General features: G+C 48.3%; 1 protein-coding gene across 1 annotated transcript; it reads right to left on the bottom strand.

Moving 5' to 3' along the window:
* Positions 1-922: 922 nt before the first annotated feature.
* Positions 923-8,278, bottom strand: LRRC55 (leucine rich repeat containing 55). The gene is made up of 2 exons (XM_069091657.1): positions 6,692-8,278; positions 923-3,434 (listed from the first exon to the last, which is right to left on the bottom strand). Exons 1-2 carry the CDS (start codon positions 7,392-7,394, stop codon positions 3,199-3,201), a joined length of 939 nt encoding a protein of 312 aa, XP_068947758.1. The 5' UTR covers positions 7,395-8,278; the 3' UTR covers positions 923-3,198.
* Between the last annotated feature and the right edge of the window lie 4,972 nt (positions 8,279-13,250).

The raw sequence follows: 13,250 nt of genomic DNA, 5'->3' as shown, positions 1-13,250 counted from the left end.
AGCTCCACCAGGGCAGAGATCATGCCTTATCTAAGCCTTGGGTCTCCCCCAGCTTCTAGCACATTGCTTTGCTCTGGACAGAACAGTGTTTAATAATTATTTGTTGGCTGAATGAATGAATAAACAAATCTTGGTGTCATTGCTCTTTCTAATCATGCTTTTCTTATATATGAAAGGGTGGAGAGAGGTAGTGTGATAATAGTGAATAGAGAGTCAAGCTTGGGGTCAGGAAGACCTGGGTCCAAACTCTACCTCTAAAACTGGTTTTGTGACCCTGGATGAGTCACCTGACCTCTCTAAGAGGAATGGGTGATTCACATCATTGGAGAGATGTTTCTTATCGACAATCCCCTCTACTGATGAAATTGCAGGACCAGTTAAAAAATAGAGTGGAACTGTCTCATAAAGCTGATGTTAGGTGGCAGAGAATGGTTCACCTCAGCTTTGCCATTGGGGGCCTTCTCAGTTGGCCAGATTGTACCAGAATATTATTGTATAGTTCTACTGGGGGTTATTATTTTAGCTGCAACATCTCTTCTCTCTGGCTCCCTTTCCCCACTTAGCTCAGGCCTCCATTGCCTCTTAGCTAGAGCATTGCAATAGCTTCCTAATTGGTCTCCCTGCCTTGAGTCTTGCCCATCTCAAATCTATTGTCTAGGCAGCTGCCCAAATTATCTTCCTGAAGCACAGTTATATGCCCTACCTCCTACCAGATGCCTTTCCCCATGCCTCCAGCTGATAGTTTCTTTTCCCAAGATGACTTCATATCTACTTTGTGTGCATTTTAAGGGGGTTATGTGTACTTGGTGCTGCTTTCACTAGAAGACAAACTCCTTGGTGGCAGGGTTTTTTTTGCTTGTTTGTTCCTGTATCCCCAGCAATGACTGACATATGGTTAAGTCCTTATTGAAATGCTCTTTGAGTGAATGAATGGATATTTAGTATATCAGTATATATGCTACAATAGATTTCTTCTCTGCTTGTGGTCCACCAAGTGACAATATGTTCATTGGTACTGGTGAGTATAAAGCATGGGAGAGTTGGGGTGAGCATTATCCTTGGCTTTCTGTACAGGAGTGGTACCCATGGACACACAACCCATTCTCTACACCCACCTGTTCCCATTGTTTTAGCCTCAGGGCCTTGTGACCTAGCTCTCTAATCAATAAATCGATCAGGAAACATTTGTTAAAAGTCTACAGTGTGCAGAGCCCCTGGCCAGTGTTCAGGGATGGACTGTAGCTAGCATACTGGATTTCCCAAGTTCTTAGGAAGTACTTGTCTCGAGGACTGGTGAATGGTTCTCCAGAATGTGCTATTCTGGGCCTACCTTCTTTAAAATAAATCTCTTGAGTTTAATTCACTCTGGGTTATCCCATGTTACTCCTTTGCTCAAAAACCTTTAAGAAGTCCTATTGCCTCTAGGATCAGATACCAACTCCTCAGATTGGCATTTAATGCTTTCCAGCCTCTGGAAATCTGACTCCAGCCTCTTTTCCAGGCTTCCCCTTCCTTACTACTTCCCCCACACACCCAGTACCACAATCTCAACAAATACTCTTTTCCAGCTCCATATTCTATTTCCTGTCTCAATGCCTTTGCTCAGACTGACACCATCTCTTCCATTCCTCCCCTGTCAATTTTGCTCTCTACTCACCTTTGCCCCTTAGAATGCTCAGCTTCCTTCAAGGCTCAGCTCACAGCACCTCTCATGGCAACCTTTTTGGATGACCTTAGTCGTTTGCACTCTCTCTCCTCCTCCTCAAATCAGCCCGTGTCTACTCAACTGTTTATACATGGTCTCATTCCAGTAGAATGTAAAACCTTTGAGGGCAGGAGATGCTTTTGTTTTATCTTTGCATCAATACCACTGTCCTCTAAACAGGGTAGGTTCTTTTTTTTTTTTTTTGGAGGGCAGTTGGGGTTAAGTACCTTGCCCAAGGTTACACAGCTAGTTTATTTATTTATTTTTTTTGTGTAGGTGTTAAGTGTCTGAGGCCTGAACCGAACTTGGGACCTCCTGACTCCAGGGCCCTCACTGAGGCCACCTAGCTGCCCCAAAGGTAGGTTCTTAATAATTGCTTTTTGGATTTGACTAATCCAATACAGGGATCAAGTTAATCTCTAATCAAAACTAATGGAAAGTTGTATCAGCCTCAGTGGTTACAACAATATTGAAAAACTGGTATTATCCTGGTGGGCACCTCAGAAAGATGGGCCACTTAACAAGTTAGAGTAAAATAGCTAACCTTATGACCTAGACTACGGATAGTTCCCCCTTCTGCCCCCCAAATCCCTAACAGGTATTCTTATTCTATGTTTCTATTTCTCTAACACCCTTTACTAGAGCCACAGAGAGCAAGTTTGGTGCCTGGGGCAACTTGGAGCAAACATCACAAAATATATCCTCAAATTAAATTTTGAAGACAGATTTGGTTTTGGTGAGGGAGGATAGATTGTAATATCAATAGTATATCAATGGTATATTTTAACTAATTATTTCTGTTAACTAGGTGCTAAGTTCAGTTGTGTTTTATGCTGCTGAAGTATAAATGCTGGCTGCACCCTCTAAATTTTAGTACCCTGGGGAAATATCCTGATTGCCCCACCCTAGTTATGGTTCTGTTCTCCACTGACAGAGTTCTTTGCCCTGTAGAGTTCACATGGTCAAGAGTCCCAGGATGGCATGTCTCTAGTTCCCCCAGGGGCTGACTCTTCCTATTCTGAAGTGAGGAGGATTGAGTGCCGGACAGGAAATGGGGCCGTAAGAATGATGATTATTCTGGCGGATTATCTTAATCTTTGAAGCTGACTACAATTGATGGAGAAATGAAAGGAGACTGGCAAAAGCCAGGAAAGTGTTTTCTCTCCTGGCAGCAGTATCTGAGTAGGAGGAAGCCTAATGGGCTTGAAGGAGGTTGATATGGGAAGGGGTTATCATTGAAGGTTTCTGAGCTGTTAGCCATCAGGAGTCAGCAGAGCCAATAGCTGGAAGATTGGCATGAAGACTGGTAGAGTATTGGCACCATCCCCTGATGACTAATCTCATTTTAACAGTGACAGTGGTTGGCAATGCCTGGAGGGGGGGAGCCATGGAGCTGGCGTGGAATGGGGCCTGTGATCTCCTCATCCTTGCTGGCCTAGTATTGTCGGTGGTAGCGGCACTTAGCAAAATGGAGGAAGACCAGGGAAACTGAGTCAGATCTCTTCCTCCTCGCTTGCCTTGTTCCAACGGTGGCAGCAGTTAGCAGTGATCCCCAGGAGAAAATTGGTGGCCACAGAAGCGATGGAGACCACGAAGCCCACGAAGGCAATGAACAGGTAATCGTCCAGCGTCAAGGTGAGGTGACAGGCTTTGAAGCTTTCCTCTGTGAGGGAGAATAGGGGGGCGCCCTCCACTTCTGGGGGCCCACGGCACTCGGCCATCTGGGAATCTGAAACAGAGAAAGCAGAGAAGCCTTTTGATCCCAGGGAGAGAAGAGATGCCCTCATCTCTGGGGGCAGTGCCCCAGAAGGATGGAGTCTTGCCCCTCCAGCTCAGTCTGTATTAGGGACTCCCTGAGGCTAAGGCCTCCGCCTGTTACATGTCAGCTAGATGTAGTCAGGGCAGCAGGCATTTTCTGCTGTTAAAGAGTGAATTTTGACTTACCTCTGGTCTCTCCATGGGAAGGGAGACTCCTCCTATCCCCTCTGTCTCTGCATCTGAATTCACATGGACCCCCCCCCCCCCCGTCTTCCAAGGTCCCTTTCACAGTGGCTTGGTACATGAGTCCCATGGCTAACTTCTCATAACTTCATCATGCCAACTGATTTTCCCTGTATGGGGGCACCCAGGCCAAGGATCCTGCCCCATAATGTCTGCCCACTGCAGCCGCTGTGCCATGAAGGGTCTTTATCTTGACATCAATAATCTTAGATTTAAAAAGTCACGTGATATAACAAGTCTCTAAGTGATTCACAGGATCCTTCTGGGAAGTGGTTTAGTATCATTGTCCTTAGAAGTGGAGTAACCTCATCAAAGCCATCATTGGGTCAAAGCCACATCATGGCGGTGAGGTCCAGGGAGGTGACAAGAAGGAGAAATGGGAGTCCAGAAAGAAAGGGGAACCTGGAGCTCCAAGTTCAGTGGCATAAGGGAGTGTGGTACAAAGAAAGACGCAGGAGCTGCAGTCCTGGGGCCTGGGTTCTAATCTTATTTCTGCCACTGATTTACTGTGATCTTGCCTAAATCACATAGGGCTTCTCTAGGCTTTTGACTTTGCATCTGTATGATTAAGCAGGCAGTGCATCATAGTGGCTAGAGTGTTGGCCTTGGCAAAGTCACGAAGACCTGTATTTAAATTGCACCTTTGTTACATACTGGCTGTATGACTCTGGGAGTCACTTAACTTTTCTGACCCTCAGTTTCTTCCTCTTTAAAATGAGGAAGTTCTACTAGATGGCCTCCAGGGCCCATTCCAGGTCTAAATCCATGCTCTTACAATGAGATAGAAATTGAGAATTTCTAAGGACCTTCTGAGCTCTGTGATTCTATGTCATGGGATAATATTTATAAAGCTCTTAGTACAGCTCCTGGAACATGGTAGGCACTTAAATAAAAGCTTGTTCCCTCCCAACTCTCCTTCTCTTTGGAAGCTCTGGTGATTGGGAAGGGCAGAAATCAACTGAAGGGAAGAAAGAATAAAATGGGACTTTATTACTGTCTCCAAAAAGTCCTGAATGTCTGTTTTCTGTAGCTTCTCCCATGAATTTAAAAACATATTAAAGGAAAGAAGCATCCTTCTAAAGTTGTGCAGTATTTGAAATGACTCCATCCATCCCTTCTCTCTGTGTCCCATGATGCATCCCCATTAATGCTTGGCCCAGCACCTGAACCTCACATGTGGGTTCTCCAGCTATTTTCAGCCCTGAGGGAGTTCCTTCCCACAGCTCTGTGGAAGAGATGCAGTCGTGACCCACGGCCCCCACACTGTTCTGGTCCTGGGCCCACCTACACCCACAGCTCAGCCCTCCCTGAGCTCCCCTTGAATTTTCCCCAGTCCTCTGCCCTTTCCCAGAGGGCTTCGTAGCCCACACTGCAGGAAAGGCATATCCATGCTTATCTGCCACATCCTGCTGTTTTGGCCACGGAGGAATGCGGTGCTCTGCCAGGCTGAGCCTCTCTGCACAGAATTCTGCTATTTCAGAAATGCCTCAGCTTTGCTTGTGACTGGGAGCTGCACTCACAGCCGGACCCACTCTGGCTTGGCTACTACTTCACTTTGCTGTTTTATCCAGACCCTTTCGACCCCCAAATCCTGGGAATCAGCTTGGACTTTGTGATCACTTTTTAATTTTCAAGGTTCCCAAATCCCAGACTCTTGTTGTCCCTGCCCAAGTCCCTTAGCCCTCTCCTGAGATCTTTCTGATGATTATACCATCTAGCATTTGGATAGCTAGAATTTAACACTGGCTAAGTGATTTACACATGCTATCTCAGCCGATCTTCACAGCAATATGTGAGGTAGGTGATGTTATTCTCCCCGTTGTACAGATGAGGAAACTGAAGAAAGAGAGGTTTCTTGACCTGCTCAGGTCACTCAGATATTAAGTGTGTGAGGAAGGATTCCAGCTTAGGTCTTCCCGACTCTCAAGTCCAACATTCTATTCACTGCCCTGCCTCACTGCCCGCTTTGCCTCCAGAGCCTTAGTTAGGCAGTGGGGGTGGGGGTGGGGATAGCAGCGGTCTTGGAGCCTCTGGGTTTGATCCCAAATCCAACGCTTCCTAGATGTGGCAAGCTATTTCCCTTGTCTGGATCCCAGCATCCTCCTCTTCTGTAGCATGAGGATGCTATTGCACTATCCGACTCCCTGGGTTGTGGGAAAAGTACTCTAGAAAAATGGCTCAATATGATTATCACCCAGAATAGAATCACTTCTCTTTGTTTGGAGCAGAGCCCAAGTAATAGCAATGGTAGCAGCAATCAAACGCACATTTCTATAGCATTTTAACTCAGAAGCTTGGGAGAGGGTCTCTTGTGTCTGGTCCCTATTTCCTTTCCATTGTCCTTAGTCAACAGATGTGCAAAGGAAAAGCTGGGTTAGAGGTCGGGGGCACAGCTGAAATCCTGCTTCTGCTTTTGCCACTTACCTATGTGACCTTGAGGAAATCACCTGTCCTCCCCAGGCCTCAGTTTCCTTTTTGGTAAAACAAGGGAACTGAACCTGATGACTTCTAAATTTGCTTTGGGCTCTTAGTCTTTAATTCTTGGATTCTAATTACCTCAGGTGAGAGGGTTCTTAGCCCATGACCTGTGAACTTGTTTTTAAAAACCATTTTGGTAGCTGTATTTATTGGATAGAGCTGGTGTCCTCTGCAATCCTAGGTAATCCCGTGTGCACATTACTCTGAGAAGGGGTTAATAGACTTCCCCAGACTGTCAAAGGGGTCTGCAACACACACACAGAAGGCTAAGAACCCTTGTAGCTGGGCCCCTCTCTAAGAGCATTGGGTTTCAAATCAGAAATTTTGTTTCTGAATCCCATCTTTGCTCGATCACTTGTGTGATAGTGGGCAAATCACTTTCCTTCTCTGGCCCTGTTAAATGGGCTGACTAAGATCCCTTGTATGATCATATGATCTCCCCTTCCCTCTTTCTCCAAGGCATCTTGCCTGCTCCTCTACCCCCAACCCTGACGGACCATCTCCTACCTGCTGTACAACGCTGAATCTTATTTCTCAGCCACTTCAGGAGGGGCTCCATGGTACAGCCACATACCCAGGGGTTCCCACCAATCTGTAGGGTCACTAGCCCAGGCAGACCCTCTAGAGCCTCAAGGCTGAGGAAGGTCAGTCCCCCATAGCTGAGGTCAAGTTCTCGGAGCTGGGAGAGACCCTGGAAGGCCTGCGGGTGGACTTTTCTCAGCCAGGGGTTATGGCTCAGGTCAATGCGTACCAGCCCTCGAGCCTCGAGGAACATGTCAGCAGGGATGTGGCTGAAGTTGTTGTAACTCAAGTCCAAGTGGGCCAGTCTCTTAGCATGGAGGAAAAGCCCAGGGGGCAGCTCTACCAGGCTGTTGTTCCGTAGGTCCAGCACCCGGAGCTCCCCATAGCAGGTAAGATAGCCCGGTGGGACAGTGGCAATGCGATTGTGGGCTAGGCTGAGGTTTCGAGTGTCCAGTGGAAGGTCAGGAGGCACAGAGAAAAGGCGCTGGTTGCTGCAGTCGACCACTTGGCTGCGGCAGGTGCACAGGACTGGGCAGCTGGCAGCAGTATCAGCCGGGGCCAGCCCTGCCATTAAGAGGAATGAGGCCAGCAGCAGGACTGGCTTCAGAGAGCAGGGTCGGACCAGCTGGGACCAAGCGGGGCCCATTTCAGTCCTCTGCCAGCAGCAGCATGGCCAAGAGGGGTCCATCACCCTGGGTCTCAGAGAAGAGTTACTGGGGCAAGAAGGCAGCTACATTGTGGCCAGGGGCTGGGGGAGGTGGGGCTCCTGTTCATGGACTGGCATTGGCTCTGGCCATCCTGGGGGCATGGGAAGCGTGAAAGGGCTCCCCAGATGAGAAGCACCAGCAGGGTTCCTTTGGTGGGTGGCACCTGGTGGGGATGCAGAGAGGCTCAGCCAAGGCTCCTGGGGTTCGGAAAGATGATCAATACCGTGGAAACCAAGGGAGACGTCCAGTGGGACCAGGTGGCAGCAGTCCTTGAAACTATAGCCAGGATACTCTGGGCCATTGAAAGTCATCAAAGATCACAAGATATTCTTGGTTAAATGTCTGACTGGGGGGAGAGGGGGAGGGCTGAAGGCTCAATTTGGCACCTCCCTACCCCTACCTGGGTCCCAGCTCTTACTCAGTCACTGAAATCTCTTAGGGAGCAAATCCAGTCCTCTGAATCCTAGCACTCAGGGCTGCAGAACCCATTTCATGGAGATATTTAATAGTCAAAGAGAGACAAGGAATTAGCCTTCTGGGAAGGATACCCAGGTTGAAGTGGGTCTCCATGGGTTCCACCAGGAGGTGGCAGGATCCTTAGCAAGGGAGACGTTTCCTGTGCTATGGAAAACAGGACTAGACAAAACACTCGCCTAAGAAGGTGTCTTCTGTCTGTATGTTACTGGAAAGGTTTGGGGAGACCATGAGTCCAGAGGATCCTAGACCACAGGAGAAGACTGAAGGCTCACCAAAGGGAGAATCTGAAGCCTTTCCTCTAAGCCAGTTCTGGGCTGAGCTCTGAACTTGTTCCCAGTCCAGTGTTCTTTTCCTTTATTCAGTAGGGAGTGGTGAGAAGTCTCCACCGCCTCATCTGCCAACAAGATTTGGAAGAGCAGATGCTTAGCAGGGGGCTCCAAAAGGGAGACATTTGCTGACTGCCATATTCCTATGGCCTTCTCAGGGTCTCTTTCCTCCTCCCTTCCCTTTCTATGCCCTTCACTTCGTGGCTCCATCTCGAAGGTCCCTCCTTGATGCTGACATCATACCCCTTAGCTATGGGCTCCTCCAATCTTGGACCCCTGCTGCAAATGGTTGTTGACTGACTGATTGAGTGGCAAGAGAACCTTCCTTCCCCTCTAGTGACCCAAACCCACCCATCACAGTGAGAATCCTGTGGTATAACTAGTCTTAACCTTTATAGCTGTCTTTCCCTCCAATCCCCCCCTCCAATTAGCACAAACACACCTACCTATTCCATAACACACGCCCACTAGGGCTGGGCTGCCCCCATCATCTCATCACTCCCTTCCATTAGATCTCCCCTTTGCCTCCACCCCCAAGCTGCCTGCCCTTCCTGGTACTCACCTTCTCTGACATCTCTGCCTCCAGTTGTCTCTCGCACAGCCAGCCAGAGCTTCCCCTACCATCTTTCACACACAGTACACACCCCTACTCCCAGCATCCTCTTCCACGAATGTTCCCCACCCCCATGCCCTGCACCTGCTCCCCTCCCTCCCCCAGACAGCAATAGCATAGTACATGGGTGGCCTCGCACAACCTTTCACACCCCTTCCCCTCGAGACACATTGTCCCTTCGTGCCTGCTGTCCCTTCTGCTCCATCCCTCACCCACCTTCTACTCCAGCATCAATGCCCCCTCCCAACCTCAATTCTTGATACAAGAAAATGACCCCAGCTCCAGACTTAGTCCTGCCAGCCCCAGGGTCCCCCAGGTGCCTTACCTTACCCCTATCCTTCTCACTCTTTATCCCCTAAAGCAATTACTCACTCTGGCCCAGGAACGCTGCAATCAGTGTGGAGGCAGACAAGGATTTCCCTCTTGGAATCCCAGGTTGTTTCAGGAGAACAGCTTGCCTTCCTTCCCTCCTTTTCTCTTTCCCTCCCCCTCCCTCTCCTCCTCCATGTCTCCGGGCTCCCTGGCCAGTTCCTGAGGCTTCCTCCTTCTGTCCCTTCTAACCCCTCTTCCCCGAGATGGGTTGAGAGAAAGGGGAGCTCAGAGGAAAGTTCAGAGGACCCAAATGCCTATTCTTGAGACTCAGCTGGTGCCAAGGCTGCTGGAGTGTGTGGCTTCAGCCAGGTCTCCCTCCCCTTCCTCTCTCCCTCCTCCCCCTTCCCTCCCTCCCTCCCTCTCTCTTTTTTTCCTCGAGGGCCAGGTACTGACGTTTCACTGTCTCTTAGCAACTGCTTCTACATCTCTGAGCAACAGCAGAGCTGGCTACAGACCCCACCAAGATGAGAGAGAAGGGGAAAGAAAACACAGTTGGGAGACTCTGTAGCCACCCACAGACTTTTAATAACAGGGAGAGGGTAAGAGAAAGGAGAGGCAGGGACAGACAGGGGAAGACAGAGAAAGAGAAGGGTGAGGAGCTGCTCAGGGACAACCATGAGGAAAGGAAAAAGAACCATGGACAGAGGCAGCCATGGGCAGAGCTAGGGATGGAGAGCCAGCCCAATGCGAGCTAGACTATTTGGAAATGGGAAGGTGGAAGAGGGGAAAGGGAAATGGGGAAAAGAAAAGAGAAAAGAAAGAACCTCATTAAATATGGAGAAAAGGGAAGAGAAATGCATGTTCCTGAGATTTATCTCTCTCATTGCTTATCACGGCACTGACTTGACTCAATTAAGGCACCATTTTTGAATAATTAAACCGACAAAGAGGACTCCCAGAATCCCCTGCTTCTTTATGATTGAACAGGTGGTGAACCAGATAGTGACCTCAGAGCATGTCAAATGGCCATGTGAGGAGATGAACTCCATCTTCCCCTTGGAAAATCCCATGGTTTGAGAGGCAGTGTGGTGGAACGAATAGAGGGATGGACTTGAAGTCAAGGAGATATGGGCTTGAATCCTGCCTCTGACACAAACCAGTTCTGTGATCCTGAAAGAAACCACTTATCTTCTACAGGTTTTGGTTTCCTTAACTGTAAACTGAGCAGGTGAGATTAGACATCCTGTGAAGTTCCTTCCAGATCTCCATCTATGACCCTGGGATTGATGCAGACCTCTGGGACTGAGGCCTTAGTCTTGAGCCTGGGTTGCTTCCCACTTCGTGTGGCTAGCTAAAGTTTAGTAACAGTGAGTGACCAACTACGGCTTTCAGGGAGATGATCAGGAAAGGCATGGATTGCGGAGGCCTGGGGGTTTCCTGCTATACAACTGTCCACAAATCCAGGACGGTGCAATCCATGGTCAAAACTCTTCAGGAGAGAAGAGTTCTCCCAAGTCCAATCCATGTCAACAGTCACATGGCAGGTGAAAAGCTAGCACCATCGTCAGCTGGATTAGTCAAAGAAGAGTATTTATGACCAGGAAGGAGAGAATAGTAGTACTCCTGTTAGGAGTAGTCTGTCCTCACTGGGTCTCCCTGGAATATTGTGTTTGTTTCTGAGAACCACACTTCAGGAAGGGCATTGAGGAAGAGGAGAAGCCTCCAAAAGAAAGCTACCAGGCCCATGAAGGGACCTGAGGCTGTGCTAGGTGAGGGTCAGATGAAGGAGCGAGAGATGTTTATCTGGTAAAGAGAAGATTTGGGGGGAGCATGAGAGCTGCTCTAGCGTATTTGAAGGGCTATCAAGTGAACGAGGGCCTGGAGTTCTTCTGCTCAGCCCTTGATGGCAGAATTAAGACCCATTGATGGTAGTTATGAGAGGTAGATGTTAGCTTAATGTAAGGCCAAACCTCCTGAGGAGTAGAGCTGTCCAAAAGGGAGAATGAACTCCCACCCAGGGAAGTAAATTGCCCATTACTGGAGGCCTTTTTTGTGGAAATGATGTTCTGGAGAGAATTTCTTTTGATGTGATGACCTTTGCAGTAAAACTCTGAAATTCTTCAATTCTAATTCTAAGCTAGGCTGAAATCTTCCTTCTCTCTCCCATAAAGATCAAAGAAGGTAAAATCAAGCCTCAGGGATATTTACTTTTCTTTAGGATAAGTAAAAGGAGGCCCTGTTGGGCTAATGGACTCCACTTAAGCCAGTTAGGATGGAGCAGGGAGGCACTGTTCATCTGATTCACCCTGACATCAGATGTGCCCGGAGGAGTGATGCCAGGAGGATGCCCTAGACTTGTCTAATAGCTTCCATGTTTAGCTATAGAAAGTGGGGACATTAGGGCAGGGAGGAAGGAAAGGAGCATTTAATTGGCACCTACTGTGTTCCCGTTACTTCACTAAGTGCTTTATAAATGTTCTCTCATCTGATCCTTCCAGCAGCCCTGGGAGGCGGATGTTCTTATTATCCACATTTTACAGGTGAGGAAACTAAGACAGAGACAAAGTCACCTGCCCAGGGTGACTCAGACACTAGTAAGAACCTGAGGGCCTTTATGAACTCCAGTCCTGACTAAAAGCCACCAGCTGCTTCTTGGCAAATGCATTTGGGGTTGGATGATCATAGGGTGTTAGAAGTGGAAAGCAACCTTAGCACATGGAGTATGAGAGCTTAGAACTCAGAAAAGACTTTGAAACTTGAATATCAGAACTGGAAAAGACCTTAGGAATTTAGGAAGGGACCTCAGGATGTCAGTGCTGGGAGCGGCCTTAGAAATCAAAAAGTCAGAGCTGGAAAAGGACCTTAGAACTCAAAATGTCAGAAATGGAACAGGACCTTAGAACTTAGGAAGGGACCTCAAGATGTTGGTACTGGGGCGGAGGGGGGGACTTTAGAACTTGAAGTGTTAGAATTGGGAGGGCGCTTGGGACATTGAATGTCAGAGCTGGGAGGGATCTTAAGAACACAGAATGTCAAAACATAGAGGACTTCTGAGGTTATCTGGTCTAACTCTTTCATTTCACAAAAAAGAAAATTGAATTACACAGAGGGGAAGTGACTTGTCCTGAATCTCATGAGCTGAGTTGGGGGTTGAACTTAGGTTTCCTGATTCCCAGGTCAGTGCTTTCCTCACTAAGCCAGTTTCCTATTAATGAGGTAAAAAATAGAGTCCGTCATAAACAAGCAAAGTGTGAGTGTTGCTTGGTTGCTGTTTGCGGCATCTCTGGCTCACCTTTCCTGACAATCACACAGACTGTTCAGTAGGGGCCAGGGCCTTCCTGTCTCTTCTTTGGCCTTGCCCTCCCACTTCCCACGCTGGCATTGAGTTATCCCCACCTGTCCATTGCAGGCCAGGGCTGGCTGGAGCTTCGCCCTTGCCTTTCCAGGAAGCCCAGAGCTGCTTCTGTTCTGGGGGTTCTCTGCTGCCAAGAGTCTGTTCTCTGTCTGTTTTGTCCTGTTCCTTCTTGCTCATCTCTGGCCTCATGACTGTTGGCCTGGTAGCTGGCCTGCCCTCTGGCATCTGAGTATTTCTGGTTATTGTCTGTCTGACCAATTAGAGTATAAGAAGGGCACAAGGAGAGGGTTTTTTCTTTGTCTTTTCTCTGTAGTCTTGGTCAATACCACAATGCCTGGCACACAGTAAGCGATTAATAGCTGCTTGTTGAGTTATCCGGCTTCTGCTCCTGCTGTGAGCCTCGGCCCTGACTCCTCAAATATGTCCTGACAGTGGCTTCCCGGCTGGGCCTGATTCATTCACTGCCTCTTAATTTCCAGTGTCTGCTTGGCCCTGAGCAAGTCTCTGTGCTTACTCAGTCTCAGCTTCCTGTCTGCCCAGCCTGTGGAGAAAGAATCCTGCCACTTCTCTGAGCCTCAGTTTCTCTATCTGTTAAATGGGAATTATAATATTAAGGAAATAAAAGATGATTATTGTATGATATGTGGAAGTTTCTCATCCACAGTGTTGGGAGAATGGCCATTTGAATGTTGATGGGAAAGATAAAGAAAGGGGTAGAAGATGGGCAGTGGCAGTCTGGTGCCCCAGATGGGGA

This window comes from Petaurus breviceps, unplaced genomic scaffold, assembly GCF_028583685.1.
Source record: "Petaurus breviceps papuanus isolate PSGF00001 unplaced genomic scaffold, PetGlider_PUasm1.0 188, whole genome shotgun sequence".
NCBI lineage: Eukaryota > Metazoa > Chordata > Mammalia > Diprotodontia > Petauridae > Petaurus > Petaurus breviceps.
This window is presented reverse-complemented; position numbering and strand designations above follow the sequence as displayed.